This window comes from Diceros bicornis, chromosome 18 (assembly GCF_020826845.1).
Source record: "Diceros bicornis minor isolate mBicDic1 chromosome 18, mDicBic1.mat.cur, whole genome shotgun sequence".
Taxonomy (NCBI): domain Eukaryota; kingdom Metazoa; phylum Chordata; class Mammalia; order Perissodactyla; family Rhinocerotidae; genus Diceros; species Diceros bicornis.
In genome coordinates this window covers 28,972,131-28,991,731 of record NC_080757.1, presented here as the reverse complement: position 1 = coordinate 28,991,731, position 19,601 = coordinate 28,972,131, and the positions used below count along the sequence as shown (strand labels likewise).

General features: G+C 39.8%; 1 protein-coding gene across 1 annotated transcript in view; it reads left to right on the top strand.

Moving 5' to 3' along the window:
• Nucleotides 1-5,369: 5,369 nt before the first annotated feature.
• Nucleotides 5,370-19,601, top strand: part of PPM1E (protein phosphatase, Mg2+/Mn2+ dependent 1E) — a 192,080-nt gene continuing 177,848 nt past the window's right edge. The window contains exon 1 of the mRNA XM_058560541.1: nt 5,370-5,903. Within this exon, the coding sequence (XP_058416524.1) occupies nt 5,452-5,903 (452 nt within the window). The 5' untranslated portion in view covers nt 5,370-5,451. The remainder of the gene's footprint in view (nt 5,904-19,601) is intronic.

Genomic DNA, 19,601 nt, shown 5'->3' with positions numbered 1-19,601 from the left:
CTGAGAGGTTAATAGATTTTTCTTAGTTACAAACACCAATTATTCACCATATAGCAAATATTTTATTAACTTTTTAAATTAATAAGACTTTATTTTTTTAGAGCAGTTTTAGATTTACCAAAAAAATGAGTGGAAAGGACAGAGTTTCTATAGCTATGCCCTCTTCCCCCTACACAGAGTTTTCCCAGTTATTAACATCTTACATTAGTGAAGTACATTTGTTAAAATTGATGAACCAATATCGATACATTATTATTAACTAAAGTCCATAGTTTACATTAGGGTTCACTCTTTGTGATGCACATCCTATGGGTTTTGACAAATGTTTAATGACATGTATCCATCATTACATAGTTTTTGTTGCCTTAAAATCTCCTGTATTCTACCTATTCATCCTTCCCTCCCTCCCCTTGAACCCCAGGCAACCTATTGATAACTTTTATTTCTAGGAAATCATTTACTGCTAACTTCAAGTAAGCTCAGTGTTCCAGTAGCACCTTCAAAGACCTAAACTTGCTTTAATGTCAGCTAATCCAGTCATAGTTCTTTTATATATATAATTCGTTTTATAGTTCTTTAAAGTACTATTTGTTGTTGTATCAATCAAGATCCAGTTAAGAAAACAGGGAATAGAATATAGGGAAGTATTACACAAGTGATAGAAGAGTTAGAAAGCCAAAAGGGAAGGTGAGGCAGTCCGTTTGGGCTGCTATAACAAAAATACTGTAAACTGGGTGGCTTATAAAAAATAGAAATTTATTTCTCACAGTTCTGAAGGCTGGGAGGTCCAAGATCAGGGCTTTGGGAGATTCAGTGTGTGGCTCACAGACAGCTGTCTTTTTACTGAGTCCTCATATGACGTAAGCAGGGAGGGGTCTCTCTTGGACTTCTTCTTCTTCTTCTTTTTTTTTTTTGGTGAGGAAGATCGGCCCTGAGCTAACATCCATTGCCAATCTTCCTCTTTTAGCTGAGGAAGATTGTCCCTGAGCTAACATCTGTGCCCATTTTCCTATATTTTGTATATGGGATGCCACCACAGCATGGTTTGATGAGTGGTGTGTAGGTCTGCTCCTGGGATCCAAACCTGTGAACACTGGGGGCCGCCAAAGCAGAGCTGCAAACTTAACCATTATGCCACCGGACTGGCCCCATGGACTTCCTCTTTAAGGGCAGTAATCCCATCCATGCGAGTTTTGCCCTCATGACCTAATCACCTCCCAAAGGACCCACCTCCTAATACCATCACCTTGTGGTTATGATTTCAGCATATGAATATTGAGAGAACACAAATATTCAGTCCATAGCAGGCAAGATGAGGAAGCTGGAACCCATTACCATCTCTAGGACAAATGGAAGAAGATGATGTTTCTGGAGCTCAGGGGCTGGTGTCAGAGGCAAAAGCTGGAATCCCAGTGGACATGTTCAGAGGGAGGAGAGCTACAAAGGAGATGCAGCAGTCATTAGGACTGAGGTAGGGAACAGAGAAGAAATATCCTGGCTTTTCTCCTTTCCTCCCACCTTCCAATTTCCTGAAAATGCCTCCCACTGGGCAAATCCCAGCTGGAAGTCAGCTGTCAAGGAATTTGGTGGATATATCCTGAAAGTGTCAGCCCCCCTACAACACAGAGCATAGCAAAGGAGAGAAGGAATGGATATGAGAGCCAAAAAGGACAAGTACTGACAAGGTAATCAATTATTTTTAACTTTTAAAATCAACTTTACTGAGGTATAATTCACATACAATACACTTATTTAAAATGCACACATTGATAATTTTTGACAGATGGATACACCTATGTAACCACTAGTTAAGATATAGAACACTTTATTTTTAATTTTATTTATTTATTTTTCCCCCCAAAGCCCCAGTAGATAGTTGTATGTCATAGTTGCACATCCTTCTAGTTGCTGTATGTGGGACTTGGCCTCAGCATGGCCGGAGAAGCGGTGTTTCGGTGCACGCCCGGGATCCGGGCCCGGGTCGCCAGCAGCGGAGCGCATGCACCTAACCGCTAAGCCACGAGGCCGGCCCAGAACACTTTAATCATCCCACCAAGTTTCCTCTTACTCCATCGCCATGAATCCCCCACCCAATCTCAGCCCCAGGCAACGACTAATCTGCTTTCTGTTACTACAGATTCGTTTTGCCTGTTCTAGAATTTCATATAAGTGGAATCATATAGTATGTGCTCTTTTGTGCCTGGAGTTTTTTTACTCAGCATGTTTTTGAAATTCATCCATGTTGTTGGTTTATCAGTAATGCATTTCTTTTTATTGCTGAGTTACTACTTCCATTGTAGAACTACATCACAATTTATCTATTCACCTATTGATGGACATCTGGGTTATTTCCAAGTTTGAGCTATTATGAATAAAGCTATTGCAAACATTTACATACAAGGTTTTTTGTGGTGTGTGTGTGTGTTTGGTGGACATGTTTTCATTTCTTGTGGGTAAATATCTGGGAGAGGAATTGCTGGGTCATATGATAAGAAACTGCTAAACTCAACAATTCTTTTTAACCTTATAAATTTCATTACCATAAATGTCCAGGAAAGGACATTGTGCATTTCCTCCAAAGAGCTAAGGGTTAGAGGAAAAACAATTCTTTTTTTTTTTTTTGTGAGGAAGATTGGCCCTGAGCTAACATCTGCCAATCCTCCTCTTTTTGTTGAGGAAGACTGGCTCTGGGCTAACATCCATGCCCATCTTCCTCCACTTTATATGGGACGCCAGCACAGCATGGCCTGACAAGCAGTGCATTGGTGCGCACCTGGGATCTGAACCGGCGAACCCCAGGCCGCCGCAGAGGAGCGCATGCACTTAACCATTTGCGCCACCGGGCCGGCCCCGAGGAAAAACAATTCTTATGGAAAAAAAACTCAAAAAAAATTTAAATACCCTTGATGCATATGCTTTTCATAGCTCCATATTTTTTGATAGTAAGAAAGTAGATAGGGAAGTATAAGAGGAGAGGAACTGAAAAAGGAAAGTAAAGCAATGCAAAATAATGACTAAAAAGACTTCTTGACAATGGCAAAATCATCCTACAGCTGCTCCGAGATCCCAGCACTGCTCTCAGCAACCTTCTGGCAAAGCTACTGTGTCAAATGGATGCAATAAGATCCATATTGATCTTATGTGAAGAAATATCTTTATTAATATAAGCAAACACCTCTCATTTATAGTAATATAGAGGTGTGGGCTTTTCCTTTTACTCCTAGTAGTAATGTTTCCCCAACATATAACACTTCCTTTTGATATGTGGGTTGAGTCATAAATTAATGTCACAAATAAATGTCACCCAGATGAGGGAGGCAACTACATTACAAAGTAGGAAGGTGTAGCTTGATATGAATTGTTACAGTTGACAGCTCTGTACTCTTGAACTTAAATGTCATCATGTCAAATTCTGAGATATTAAATAGCTGTTGGAATGTAAAATTGTGGATATTTCAGTTTGTAGTCTTAAAAGTTTCGTCAGTCTTTTCTAGACATTCTGAAATGGAAATGAACAGGTGGATTGAAAACAAAGGCAAATGAGGAGTTTAAAGAGTTTCTTGGCATCTCATAGAAAAGTTGCTCTACACTGGTGATGTTTTAAACAAAACACGTATAAATACATTTAGCTTGTCTGGAAACAGAGTTATTTATTGGATCTTCCCATTTACCTTTGAGACAAAAATAAATAGTAATAGAGGACTCATGTGCATTACTCACAATATACTTTCTATCATGTATTATTTAATCTCAAGCTAGGAGAGAGAATGAACGTCTATTTTATGTGATGCCATAATGTACATTAGTGAGCTCAACTTACTTAATCTTAAAATAACAGTATCAGGTCAGGGATTTAGAATACAGTATTATATGAAAACAGTTAGCAGGGAGACTCCTTCTTCTGCCATTAATAACTGACTAGAAATGGTATTTAAGACCCTAAATCCAACTGAAACCCAGAAACAATAAATGGAGAGGATGGGGTGGATCATTTTTGTGAACATGTTTTTCAAAGTAGAGAAAGATCACTATGTTTTTGCTGAATTATATGTTGCCATGGACATGGCAGTATGCAGTAATGATGCTATCATCTGTACAGCTGTTTAACAACACAGCTTCTGCCTCTTCCACCCCCCTCAGTAAGGCTTGAAAATAATAGGTTTGTGTGTAGTTTGGTAAGAAAATTAGAATCATTTAAAGTCGTTTCAGTTTCAATCTAAAAAAGAAAGAAAAGAGGCTTGGGGGGATGGGTAAGAAGAGCAAACAAAATGTAGGAAAAATACATATTATGTAATAAAGTATAATATGTATTATGCAGAGAGTAAAGAGAAGTGTTTTGGTGTGCTGGAAAACTAATGGCTTTGCAGTGAAAAGACCTGATTTAGTCCTTGTTGCATCACTTGTGTGTGACCTTGAGCAAAGTCACAATGTCTTTAAGGCTCAGTTTCCTCATCAATAAAATGGAATCATAGTGGTAATGTCCTCTGTCTTAAGGCACTGTTGTAAGAACTAAAGGGATAAAAACAACTTGTAAACTATAAAGCCCTATAAAAATAAGGCTTTAAAGACATATTGCAATGTTGACTCTTCAGAGGCAGAGAAGAGTAAAGGAAAAAAGGTCTAGAAGGCTTTGGAGGCTGACAACCTGGGTTCTAATTCCAATGCCATGGTTAGTAGCTTTGACACCTTAAAGCAGGTAAAGTGTTTAATCTTAATACTGTTTCTTCTTTTTGAGAAATGAGGATAACACCACTTTCTTGACAGAATCAAATGAGAGAACGTATGCAAAGGAAACTACCACTTGGTATGTGTTTGATGCCCCTCTCCCCAAACTGCTTACTGAATGAGTGTTCTCAACAACAAAAGGTGTTCACAGTGTAGTATCTTTCAATAGATAAGGAGGCTAAATAAGGCAAGACAGGAACAGATAAGGAAAACAGGTAAATCCAATATAAGCGGGAACCAACAGCTAGACTTGGAGATGTCTTAGTTCATTCTTACCCACTTGAGGGTAGGACATCCATACAATAAAGATATTCAGTTGGAGAGCGGAAGAGTCGAGTGTCCTTTCGACCGCGGACTCGACGGGAGGGACCCTGAAATTCTTAATTAGAGCCGGTTGCCATAGCGACAGTCTCCAGGCAGCGCGGGCTGAGCTCTCAGTAGGGCTAGAGGGTGGGCCGCCGCTGGACCCTGCGCGCGCGCCCGCCACCAACTTTCCCTCCAGACCCGAAAGGGGCTGCGCGCTCCGCCCCCGCCCCCGGCCCGCGCACGTCCGTGCTCGGTGGCGCGCACGCCTGCGGGAGCCCTCTCCAGGCAACCTAGTGCTGATCAGTCGTGCCGGTGCGGCCGTTAACCGCCCTTGCGGGAGCCCGAGGCTCGAGGGCAGCCTCCACCCCTTCCTGGGCTTTCCCCGACCCACTTCCCGGTCGGCCCCGGGCATGAGCAGCGATGGCCGGCTGCATCCCTGAGGAGAAAACTTACCGGCGCTTCCTGGAGCTATTCCTGGGCGAGTTTCGCGGACCGTGCGGCGGCGGCGAGCCCGAGCCGGAACCCGAACCTGAGTCGGAGCCCGAGCCCGAACTGGTAGCGGCTGAGGCGGCCGAGGCTTCGGTGGAGGAGCTCGCGGAGGAGGCGGCCACGGTAGCCGCGACAGAGGAGGGGGAGCCAGAGCAGGAGCAAGACCCCGAGCCCGAGGAGGAGGCGGTGGAAGAGGAGGCGGTAGCGGCGGCGGAGGGCGAGGAGGAGGAGGCGGCGGCAGCCCGGGGGCAGTCGGCCGTGCCGCCGCCGCAGCCCCAGCTGCCGCCGCTGCCCCCGCTCCCGCGGCCGCTGTCGGAGCGCATCACCCTCGAGGAGGTGGAGGGCGAGAGCCTGGACCTGTGCCTGCAGCAGCTCTACAAATAGTTAAGTAGCGGGGCTCGGGTGGGGGTGGGCCCGCTTCCCCGCCGCGCCGGCCGCGACGCGGCTCCCTCGGCCCCTCAGACTGCTCTCTTTTCGGCTCTTCCCCTGCACCCGCGTCTGGCGCCGCTGAAAGCGCCCCGGCTGCTCGGACTCGGGCGGATGGCTGCGAGCTGCCCACGCCCGCCTCGGCCCCCCGCGCCCTCCCGCCGGGCCCGGCCCCTTGCTCCCGCTTCCCCTCGGCCGCCACTTCTTGCTCCGCTTCACACACCCTTTCCCCTTTTGTGCCTCGGAAGGTCTTTCCTTCCAGTCTTGAGAGCTCCCTCTTCTTCCCAGCTGGCTTCTTCCTCCCAGAGGTTTCCTCCGGGGTCTGCCGTTTCCCAGTCTGAGTCCCCTGTTGTTTGGCGGCAGAGAGACTCCTTTCTAGGCTGTGCTTCGAGGTGCCTCCTGCGTAACGGCAACAATGATGATAATACCGGCCCCATATCCACATGAGGAGAGATTGGAGTCGATTTTTCCGTCAGCCGCTCAGTGTTGAAAGTGAAGAGCTCTTTAGATGGCTTAATACACAGGAGGCTAATATCTTGGTTTAAAGATATTTGATAACGCACAGTTGAGGAAGGTGGGAAGAAATTGGGAGGGAAGGGTAAGCAAAATTTTACGAGCGAGACTTCAGGTGAAAGACGCCTGAAAAAGTCATAATTCGTTCAAGTGAAAGAGTCAGGCTGGTTTGATAAAATTGCAATTAGGTGTGGTATTTTCAGTCCATTAAGTAGATGGAGTAGGGGAGAGAAAGCAGATGGCTTAGCTCCACAGATGAAAGTCTAAAATAGAAAGGTCAAGGCTTTGCCTTTCATCCCAGTTCTGGTTTTTATGGGCTTGAAATAGAACGGTTTACAATTGCCTTTCTTTCTAAATGGAATTGTTCTGAAATAATGACAGAGGAGAATGCTAACAAGTCTCTGAAAACATTGGTAAACCTGAAAGTCTTTTGCTATTCTGCCGATAGCTGTAATGAAAGGTGTTACCCTAGCCCCTCCCAGAAAGTTTACTGCTGTAAGAGTCCCTGCAATTAAGTTCACACTCATTTCTTGGATTTTCTCAAAAGCCCAAATTAAGAGAAGGGCCTGGAAAGTAAATGTTTTGTCTTCATCCTACCTAACAGACACCTGGTCAAATCATTTTTCCTGTTAAAGCAGAAGCTTGTCAAGAGAGAAAAAGCATTTAACATATCTTCTGTAGAAGTGGACTGTGTGGATGTCCCACACTTTATAAGCTATTTAAAATTTAATTTTGAAATACTATCCGATTACCAAAGTAACAGTACTTTTTGGGAAATGTACAAAATAAAATGGCTTGTGATACCACCACTCAGAGATAAACAGTATTAACATTTTAGAGTATTTCTTCCTGGTGTTTGTAAACTATCATAGAAAAGGGCCTATGAAATGTCATTTTTTAGCACTATATAAGGACACTTAAAACTTCCTGCTTAAAATAAAATGGAAATGTTTGCCAAAGTGGAAGAATTTATCTCAGCATCAGACTAATTCTGTTTTGACAGTTCTTACCTTTACAAATGCAGTTGCAGAATTAAAGAAACACACATTTAAACATTAGAGAAGGTCCATTAAAAAGAGAGTCATTAATTTAGAACAGCCATGAACATTTGCCATTCGAGAAGGTTTTTTGAAAAATGAAATATGTAAAAAGATGATGGTAAGATATGTGTTTTTCCATATGGAAAGGAAGCAAGATTAATTTCGATACACATAAACTAGAAAAAATATTCAGATGATAAAATAGCCATGTAATTGAAAGCAGAAGTTTGGATTTGAAGTAAAACTAGCAAAATTTAAGTTGGAAAATATTATTTCACGTTAAATCAGAGATTTCATCATTTATACTGTGTTTTCTGCAGAAGCTACTAAACAGTTTTATTCAGGTATAAAATGGCTGGCTTGTTTATGAAAATATCTTCAAGGTCCTTACCAGATTAAAAAAACAAAAGCAAAAAAGCCCCTCACAGTTTAAAAAAATATACTTTCAACACATTTAGTTTTTATTTTGTTATTTATAAAAGAAAATCATGACTTAGTCACAAGAATCAATACTGGAAGGCACTATTAGAAATAGATTATTTTTTCTGTTCAAGCACTTTATTTTACAGATGAGAAAACTGTGGATCCAGATTCAGAAATGACAAATTATGTACAGATGATTCCAACATTTCTCAATATACTCTCTTATCCTCAGAACTCTCCCTGACATATTCAAAATGTTGGGTTCTCAAATTTCCTAGGAAATACTTTGAAATAGTTCTGACTAGGAATATGTTGGAATTGCTTATTTGGGGAGGATGAAGATTAAAAAAAAAAAAATCTCAAATACCCACCCACTCTGTTTATTTTGGGAATTTTTTTTTTTTTTGTGAGGAAGATCAGCCCTGAGCTAACATCCGTGCTAATCCTCCTCTTTTTTTGCTGAGGAAGACCAGCTCTGAGCTAACACCTATTGCCAATCCTCCTCCTTTTTTTCCCCAAAGCCCCAGTAGATAGTTGTACGTCATAGTTGCACATCCTTCTAGTTGCTGTATGTGGGACGCGGCCTCAGCATGGCCGGAGAAGCGGTGCATTGGTGCGCATCCGGGATCCAAACCCCAGCCGCCAGTAGCAGAGTGTGCGCACTTAACCGCTAAGCCACGGGGCCGGCCCTGGGAATTCTTAATATTCTTTAAAAACTCTGTCATGCTTGTCAAATGGTGCTAAAATTCTTAAATGAAGTTACACGAACTATATATTCACCACCAATTTGATAGTTGGAACTAGTGCAAGAAGAAAATAACACTGCATTTAATACCGGTTTCATAAATCTCTAGTGTGTTTTTTCTGTCAATATTTTAGAAATATACATTGCTGCTAAACACACTGAGGATCTCTGAAGAAAAAAATAAAGGGGCTTAATTTTCTCAATACTGTTTTGTGTATACATTGGTTGAAATTTCACTTTTTAAAAAAAATAGTGTTTTTCTCAATAATTTGCTTCTCTCAAAAGAGTTAGAATAGAGACAGCACATATATTTATCATTCTTCATTTTGGTAAACTCAAAGCTCAGGCCTAGCTTGAGATAAGCAGTTAGATAAGTAAAGGATCAAGGTTTAAATGGACAAGATATAGTTATAATTAGCAACTTCAAAGTTTTTTAGAGTTTTGGGATAAAGTTTTTGCCTTTAGGCTTTATATACAACATGGGATTTATGTATTTAGATATTCCTCTACTAGATAAAAACAACATGTAACATTTTGAAGGAAAAATAATAACAACTCGAAAATGGCGAAAATCCCCTTGGATGAGAAATAACTCTGTTATGGGCTATAAATACTTTTTTTAAGGACCATTTAAATAATTTTGTTTCAATTTATTAAACCTTAAGATTCAATAATAAATTTGTCATACTTTAGGACTGTTTTACTGAATTAGTCTATTACTTGTCAAGATCAAATTCCAATGATTTGGAACCTTCAGCTGTTAGTATAAAAATGATCTGTTTTACTCCTTTATCTAAACTTAAATGTCCCCCAAGAGATTAAAATAAATATTTTCTAATGACATAATATTAGGATTTCTGAGATTAATAAGAGAATCTCTTTGAAAAGATGGAGGTGAGATATTTTATAGCTTTGAAATAATTGGCAAAAATATTTTATAACTGATCTTATAGCAGATGTGAATATGAGACTATTTGTGTAGGTTCATGGATCAGTACTGTGTATTTTATTTCTCTATACTATATTGAGGATAAATCTATTTGTTTTAATCCAGAAGAAACAAATACTCTGATGTCTTTACTAGAGCTATATGTCATTACATTTTTGGAGCAGTTGTTTATTCAGTTATTCACTTAGTCTAGGTTGGATTTCTCAAGGGTGAGACAGATATCCCAGCAGCCTGGCAAAGTTAAGTAGTTGCAGATGGTTTATAGTAGTAATGAGGGTGGGCACTTTAAAAATGGCTTGGAAAGGAAAATCATTGGTTATAGACACTAATAATTCAGTCATATTGAATTATGTTTTGTTAATTAATGACTTTGAGATAGGTCAGAAAACGATTCAACTTTGTCTCATTTTTACATATATAAATGGAAAAATACATGGATGCAAGTTATATAATATCACCCATTTAAAACTACATCTTTTTCTTATTAAAAAGTAATAAATGTTCACTATAAGAAGTGGAGAAAATTCACATTAGCAAAAAAAAAAGAAAATAAATACCAACCATTCAGTGTTAACCATGCTTTTCAGATTTTTCTCCTGCCTCTCAGGCTGCCACTTCTTCTCTGTGAGCTTTTAATACTCTGCCTCTCCGTTTAATATTGGTTTCTGGTCCTTGGCTTTTTCAAGTCTGGTTGACTTATTTGTCTGTAGTCAATATTAATCTCTCCCATGACTTTGGTTACTGTAGATATGCTAATGGTTCCCAACTCTTATCTCCATCCCTGCTTTGACTGCTACTGGAATGGCTCTACTTAGATGTCTGAAAGTCTTCTCAAATTAAACTGTCCAAAACTGAATTCCTCCTCCAACTCCCTTTATTTCCCCCAAAACAAACAGCACTAAAACCTGATTCTGTTTCTGTTGGATCTATCCCTGACTTCTCCTCCTCTCATCCCTCACCTTCAGTCAATCTTACCTTGTAAATATCTTATATGTTCCTCTCCATTCCCACTGTCACTGTCATCTCTTGCCAGTCTTACTTTTCTCCAGTATATTCTCCCCAGTGTAGACAAAGTGATTCCTTCAGAATCTAGATTATGTAGATTGTCTAATTGTCACCCACTGCTTAAACATCTTTACTTTTTACCTGGAGTTAGCCAAACTGGGAGGTTAACGGCACAGGCTTCCAGACTGCCAAGTCTGCCTCAGACTTCTGACACCAACTGTAAGTTTGGGATTTTCTCAAAAACACCTCCAGATTCCATAATTCACTAGAAAGACTCACAGAATTCACAGAAAGCTATTGGATGCTAATGGATATGGTTCGTTATAGGGAAAAGATTCAAATTAGAACCAGCCAAAGGAAGTGATGCATGAGACGCAATATGAGGATTTTAAATGTGAAGCTTCCATTGACCTCAGGGGTGTGTTACCCTCCCAGGACTGATGTGTGGCAATGCACATGGAGTATTGCCAGCCCAGGAAGCTCAATTGAGCATCAGTGTCCAGAGTTTTTATTGGGACTTATAGATTGATTGCCTACGTGGTTGAACTTAGTTTCCAGTCTCCCCTCACCAGAGGTTTGGCTGATACCTTGTAGTCCAAAGGACCCACCATGAATAACGAGGAACTCCTATTACTCCAGAAATTCCAGGGATTTTGAGGTTACCTCCCAGGAGCTGGGGACAAGGGCCAGACCTCTCTTTGGGCAAGGCCAAATTCTTTACTATCTCTCTATCACTTCTCTCTCCATTGCCTCCAGATAAAATTCAAACAAGGCTTTATAATCTTACCTCATCAGCCTCATATCTGAATCACTATCCACCCACTCCATCCCACCTCTGCACCTCTAGAAACTACACTTCAGCTATTTTAGATTACTAATATATTAGTTTAAATGTGCTGTGTTTGCTCTTAACCTCTGCACCTTTTGCATATTATTTACTATTCCATCTACTTTGAATACCATGCTCCCCCACCCTGCCCAATCCAATCTCTTACTCATTCTTAGGTCTCCATTTAATATTACTTCCTTTGTTCACCATCTTCACACTCATAATGAGTTAGGTATCTCTTCCATGTGCCCCTCCTTATTCCTCTTGTAGCACTTGTTTAATTCATTATTTTTTTTGTCAGGAAATATTTATAAATCTTTTACTAGACCAGTGGTCTTCAAAGTGAGGTGTACCCAAAATAATCCATTGAGGTGAAGGAAGAAAATAATAAAATCTATTTACTTGTATACAAACTATGAAATTAAGTGTTATTACTTGATATACCAATTGAGATTGGAGCTTGTTCTGTATGACAACTGATGTCATGTCAAGCGTGGTGAATGAGGTATACTGACAAAGTACATTTTCCACAATTTAGAAGAATTGACAATGGCACCCCACATCCAATTTTCAGAACGTTACAAAATATTGCAGTTTACCTGCACTGATTAACGGATTTATTGATTATGTTTCCTGGTTTTAACAAAATTAACTCTCACAAAATGAACAGTTGGCTTTAAGAATTCCTGCAGAGAAATCGTGAGTTGAACATAATATTTATAATGCAAGTGTAAGAAACAACAAATCTTAAGAGAGGCCAGCCCGGTGGTGTAGTGGTTAAGTTTGCACACTCCACTTCAGTGGCGTGGAGTTCACAAGTTGGGATCCCGGGTATGGACCTAGGCACCGCTGATCAAGCCATGCTGTGGTAGGCGTCTCATATATAAAGTAGAGGAAGATGGGCACGGATGTTAGCCCGGGGCCAATCTTCCTCAGCAAAAAGAGGAGGATTGGCAATAGGTGTTAACTCAGGGCTAATCTTCCTCACCAAAACAAAAAAAAGCTATAAAAAGACAAAACAGGGTTGGCCCCATGGCTCAGCGGTTAAGTGTGCGCGCTCCGCTACTGGCGGCCCGGGTTCGGATCCCGGGCGCGCACCGACGCACCGCTTCTCCGGCCATGCTGAGGCTGCATCCCACGTACAGCAACTAGAAGGATGTGCAACTATAACATACAACTATCTACTGGAGCTTTGGGGGAGAAAAAAAGGAGGAGGATTGGCATCAGATGTTAGCTCAGAGCTGGTCTTCCTCAGCAAAAAGAGAAGGATTAGCATGGATGTTAGCTCAGGGCTGATCTTCCTCACACACACACGCGCGCGCGCGCGCACACACACACACACAACAACAACAACAACAAAAAACAAAACTTAAGAGCTTATACTTCTCTCATCGTTGGTTACATTAGATTTTTTTAAAGATGACGTAATCATATCTGATGAGAAATCAGCAAAAATGGAATTATTAAGTAGATTATGTAAAGTATCATTTACTCAAAGGAATACTGAAATATTACTGGTGAGAGTAGTGTGTGTGTGTACACGTATGTGCATGTGTGTATGTAGGGGTGTCTATGTAATTTGTATGTATGTGTATATATACATATACATAGAAAAGTATATATACATTGGGGGGGGTGGTTCATGATATTCCAAATTTTTTAATAGAGTGCTTGAGCAAGTATTTGGAGCCAGTTACATTAGATGATTAGCTACATGTTTGCCATCATATCTCTAAGTCAGAAATGACAGGCACATATACAACACATGATAAGTATTTGCTGATCCAATGAATGAGCTAAGAGATTTTTAAAAAGATACTGTTTGGGGCAAGCCCTCTGGCCTAGTGGTTAAGTTCAGCGCGCTCCACTTTGGTGGCCTGGGTTTGGTTCCCGAGTGCAGACCTACACCACTCATAGGCACCCAAGTACAAAGTAGAGGAAGATTGGCACAGATATTAGCTCAGGGTGAATCTTTCTCAGCAAAAAAAAAAGTAAAAAAGATATTGTTCTTGCTATTTTAAACAACTTAGTAAATTTTGATGTTCTCACATTTTAAAACTTTTTATTACGGAAAATTTAAAGTATATAAAAAATAGTTTACTCATCACCCAGCCTCAGCAATGATCAATTTGTGGCCAATCTTGTTTCATCTATGCCTCTACACATCTCACCTCACCTCCCATTATATTCTATGTAATTTTTAAATGAATACTCATAATTTAATCACATTTCTATTGGACATTTTAGGTACTAACAGTTTTTGGTTACTCTAAGATAAGAATATTGTAATGATCATCCTTTGAGCAAACTTTTGATGTTCTCCGAGTATATTTCTAGTGTTTGGACTATGTTAAAAGATATTCACATATTTCAGGCTTTTGATATGTAGTTTTTAAATGTCCTCTAACAAAGTTTTACTAGTTTACCCTCTGAGCAGATATATATATAAGAAGAAGATTATTGGTACATGTATTATGAAATAATTTAAACACTTAGAAAATAACAGAATAATAAAGCAAAATATCCACAAACCCACCATCCAGTTTCAACAGATTATCGTAATTGTTTAAGATTATTTTAAGGAAATAAAACATTTCCTATGGAATTGAAGACTTTGTTGTCACTCTCTTCTGTGATCCCATTCACATTTCTTTCTTCCCAGAGATAATCTGGGAATTCTGGGAATGTATCGTTTTGGTCTATATTTTTTTGTTTTTACTACACATGAATTTGTATGGTCGGTATATGGTGAGCTTTTTTGTTTTTGTTTTTGTTAACTAGCTATCTTGAAACGAATCTTTTTTTCCAAAGATTTATTCATGTTGATACATATGGATCTAGTTTTTTTCCTTTTAGCTACTATATAGCATTCCATTATATGATTGTATTAGGATTTATTTATCCAGTCTCCTATTGATGGACATTTGGATTTTTTCTAATTTTTGCATATTATACACTGTGTTAGTTAATACTAGCTGCTCTTATGGGTAAATCCTGAAATCTCAAAAGCATAACATAATGTTAGTTTATTTCTTGCTCACAGAGTATCTTCAGTGGGGAAGAAGAGCTGTGTTCTATGGAGTCATTAAGGGACCCTGGCTAATAGAGGGTCTGTCATCTTCAACCTGTGGTTTCCGAGGTTGCTCTAGGCATCAGCATCCATCCAGCAAACAAAAGAAGAGTGGAGGATGGTGTTGGAGGTTTTTAGGGGCCAGTCTTTAGAAGTGGCATATATAATTCTGTTCACTTTCCATTGACTAGAATTCAAGTTATGTCGCACCACCTAGGGCCCACATTTCCCAGCAAACAGGACTGGGAAATGTAGTTGCTAGCTTGGCAGTTAATTTAAGAAACAACTCTACACTATGGAAAAGAACACAAAACTTTGGTGGATAGCTGGCAGCCTCTGCCCTACAATTAATTCTACAGTTTGTACATGTCTCCTTGTGTATATGTTCATAGATTTCTTGGGTATATACCTAGAAGTAGAATTGTCAGATTGAAGTTACATACACTTTTACTCTGTTAGATATTGCCAAATTACTTTGTCCAGCAGCACTGTATGAGAGGTCTGGTTTCTCCATGTTTTCACTAATATTTGAACTATCATACCACTCTTCTTGTATTTTTACATAGCTGTGTGCCATTAATGCCACTGAACTATGTTAGAAAGAGGAGAATGGGCCGGCCCCGTGGCTTAGCGGTTGGGTGCTCGCGCTGCGCTGCTGGCGGCCCGGGTTTGGATCCCGGGCGAGCACCGACGCACTGCTTCTCCGGCCATGCTGAGGCCGCGTCCCACATGCAGCAACTAGAATGGATGTGCAACTATGATATACAGCTATCTGCTGGGGCTTTGGGGGAAAAATTAAAAAAAAAAATAAAGAAAAAAAAAAAAAGTGAATACTTAAAGCTGACTGTGATCTTAATTTAGGGCATTTTGGAAGAGGACACTTGCCTAAAAGTCTAGACCAGTGCTATTCAGTAGGAATATAATTGAGCCACAAATATAATTTGAAATTTTCTGTTAACCGTATTTTAAAAATTGAAAAGAAACAGGTGAATTTAGTTTTAATAGTTTTATTTAACCCAATTTATCCAAATATTATATATCTAAGTACATTACCATTTAAACATGTAATCAATGTTAAAATATTATTAATGAGATACTTTACATTTTTTATACCAAGTTTTCAAAATTCTGTGTATATTTTATACCTATAGCACATCTCAGTTTGGAATACCACATTTCAAATATTTAGTAGCCACCTGGGCTAACATATTGAAAGGCATAGGTTTAGACTTAGTAACAAAAACTTTAATTCTATAACACATCTGACAGTTATTTTCAAAGTCATATTCAAATGAGTTCTTACTCCAGTTACCAAGTACATCTTGATTTAGCCTATGGAGGAATAGCAAGCTGAATTTATTTTTCCTAGATTTCTTTCTTTAGATTTAGATTATTGAATTGTTAATTTCTCCTCAGTTTGTGAGGTGGTAGTTTTCTATTGCTGTATAACATGTTACCATAAACTTAGTGGCTTAAAACAACACCTATTTATTATCTTACCGTTTATTATGTAGTTTTGTATGTCAGAAGTCCAGGAATGTTCATCTGGGTTCTCTGCATAAGATCTTGAGTCAAGGCTGCAGTCAAGATGTCAGCCGGGCTGGACTCTTATCTGGAGGCTCAGAGGAAGACTCCACTTCCCAGCCCATTCAGGTTTTTTTAATTTTTAAATTATATTTATTTATTTATTTTTCCCCCAAAGCCCCAGTAGATAGTTGTATGTCATAGTTGCATGTCCTTCTAGTTGCTGTATGTGGGACGTGGCCTCAGCATGGCCGGAGAAGCAGTGTGTCGGTGCGTGCCCGGGATCCGAACCCAGGCCACCAGCAGCGGAGCGTGTGCTCTTAACCGCTAAGCCGTGAGGCCGGCCCCCATTCAGGTTTTTAAAATAATCTAGATCCTTCTTGTAGGTCTGAGGTCCTCATTTCCTTGCTAGCTGTCAGGCGGGGCCTGATTATCATTCCTAGAAGCCACCCACATTCCTTCTTACATGGCCTTCTTCATCTTCAAACCAGCAATGGCACATTAAGTCCTTTTCATGCTTCAAATCTCTGTGGCTTCTGCTGCTGCCAGCCAGAGAAAGCTCTCTGCCTTTAATGGCTCATGTGGTTAGATCAGGTCCACTGAGATAATCTCCCTATCTTAAGATCAACTTGCCATATAACAATACAATCATAGGAATGATATCTCATTAGTATTCACAGATTTTAGTGGTTAGAGTGGGACATCTTTGCAGGACCATTTTAGTAATTCTTCATACCACTGTAGAGAAGCAAGATGAAAGAGAATTTAATTTTGTTTAGAGTTCTTTTCTTTTTTTTTTTTGTGATGAAGATCAGCCCTGAGCTAACATCCGTGCTACTCCTCCTCTTTTTGCTGAGGAAGACCGGCTCTGAGCTAACATCTATTGCCAATCCTCCTCCTTTTTTCCCCAAAGCCCCAGTGGATAGTTGTATGTCATAGTTGCACATCCTTCTAGTTGCTGTATGTGGGATGCGGCCTCAGCAAGGCCAGAGAAGCGGTGCGTCGGTGTGCGCCCGGGATGCGAACCTGGGCCGCCAGTAGCGGAGCGCGTGCACTTAACCGCTAAGCCATGGGGCCTGCCCTAGAGTTCTTTTAATTTCACTTCTAAATGAAAGAAAAATACTCTGCACATTTCCTTTTGTCTCCACTCCCACCAGCCTGGTCCAAGCTTCCATTAGCTTTTATCTGGCTATAGCAGGACTCCCAACTGCTATTTCTGGTTTCATATTTCCCTCCCTTCAGTCAGTTTTCCCTACAACAATCATCTGGTCTCAATTTGATCAGCCTCTGCTCTTGCTCAGTTACTATGCTTCACTCACAGTGGTCTTGATTTAGTTCCCAGAACCTGCCATGCTCTGTCCTGCCTCAGGGCCTCTGCACTTCTGTTTTCTTTGCCCAAGCAACTTTTCTTCTTCTCTCCAACTGTCTGTCTCAACCATTAGGTCTCATGGAAATCTTAAATATCTCTTCCTCATAGAGGTGTTTCCTTACCTATCGTCTAAATTAAGTCTTGCTTTTTGGTTTTCATAGCATCTGTTACTTTTTCTTTATATCCACTTATCATTATTTATTCATTTCTTATTTAATGTCTCTTCTCAAGACTGAGGACAACAGATAAAGAATGTTTTGTTCACCTTGGTGTATCCAGCACCTAGTACAGGTCCTGGCACATAGTAGGTACTCATTAAATATTTGTTGAATAGATGAATGAATCTTCAACTTTTTCTCTGCTCAGTCTACTAGATTGTTTCCTTTCCAGATTTTTATAGGCCTATTCTCCTTCTCTTTTCTCTCTTTGTTATTATTTTCTTCCTCTGCTCTCCTCTGAATGGTAGAGGAGCTTGGCTTCCTATTTTATGTTATTGTTATATGTTTGTTAACATTTTCAACTAGCTGCAGAAGTATGTTTGCAGTTCTCATTACTGATTAACACTCCACAACTTTGTAAATGAACATTTTCATGGACTTGAAAGAGTATTCTCATGTAAATTCTTGAGAATATTGTGGACAATAACAAGTTTGAAGAGTAATAATTCTGTATAGAGAGTAATGAGCTGGTTAAAAGATTGAGAGTATTCTTAATTCCTTGTGTGTATTTTCACTTAAGACTTGACCTTCTGGTGTATAGCTCTGAGGAACTCCAGTCCACTCTCCCTATCTTAGTTTAAGTCATTAAAGAAAAAGAACCAAAAAACTAATCTGCTAGTTAGAACTAGCGAAGATAATTTTTTTCCTGGTGACTTGATTCCATGGTGATTTGTAGAATTCCTACAGAAACATCACAGTTCTTGTTTTTATGGATTTGAATTATTTGACCTACTTCTACAAGGTACAACCTCTTATCTTTGATCTTTTTACAGTGATTTCTTATTCACATTTTTCTACTTTGTGAATCTTTTTTTTTTTTTTTTGTGAGGAAGATCAGCCCTGAGCTAACATCCATGCTAATCCTCCTCTTTTTGCTGAGGAAGACCGGCTCTGAGCTAACATCTATTGCCAATCCTCCTCCTTTTTTGTTTTTCCTCCCAACGCCCCAGTAGATAGTTGTATGTCATAGTTGCACATCCTTCTAGTTGCTGTATGTGGGACGCGGCCTCAGCGTGGCCAGAGAAGCGGTGCGTTGGTACGCGCCGGGGATCCGAACCTGGGCCGCCAGTAGCAGAGTGCGCGCACTTAACCGCTAAGCCGCGGGGCCGGCCCTACTTTGTGAATCTAAATACAGAAACTAAAACAAAAAATGCTTTTGTAATAAGCCTATTTTGTGTGAAGTATATTGTGCTACAGCTAATATTCACCTTTGCATTAAAAAAAACAAGCAACGAAAAATAAAATGTAATGCCCTTAAGGTGATATATATAGTATTTATAAAATTGTGTTTGAGGTATGTGATATATAAAATTTTTTCTTAGGCTAAAACTCTAGAGGGCAAGAATCATGTTGTGACTATGTTCTTTATTGAACCTAACAAGTTAGCACATAGGTATGAGAGGTGACAGTCATTAAATCAGGCTATCACTGATTTTGCAATAGGAATGACTTCTGAATTTTTAGGATTTGATTTCTGGCAACCTTGAATATTTATTAGTTCATATAGTCTTGGTTTCAGGTCGCTTATAAATACAGTCTCCTCTGTTACCTTGAAAGAGATTTGTCTCATTATTAACAATCTACTTATACACACTCAGGAACAAAAATATTTTCAGCTTTTCAAGGTCATAGGGGAAGTTAACTGTGCATCTGGAAACAATGTTCAGTCTTTTAAAAGCAGATAAATACAAATTTGCATTTAAATGCCTCTTTTCAGGATATTCTCTAATCTTGGATAAATGTAAGTATCTTTCTATAAGCCTTAGTTAACGATGTAAACCTGCAGAGGGTCAGCATTGTCTGCACTTGAAATAATAATTGTAGAACTAGTGGTAGTAGTAAGCTGCTCCTGTTTCTGCTGCATTTATTGAGAGCTTCTTCAGCCACTGTTTTGTATTTTTTACCTCATTTAATCCTCACAAAAGGTATTTGATATTAGGTTCTAGTATTAGCCCATTTTGCAGAAGCAA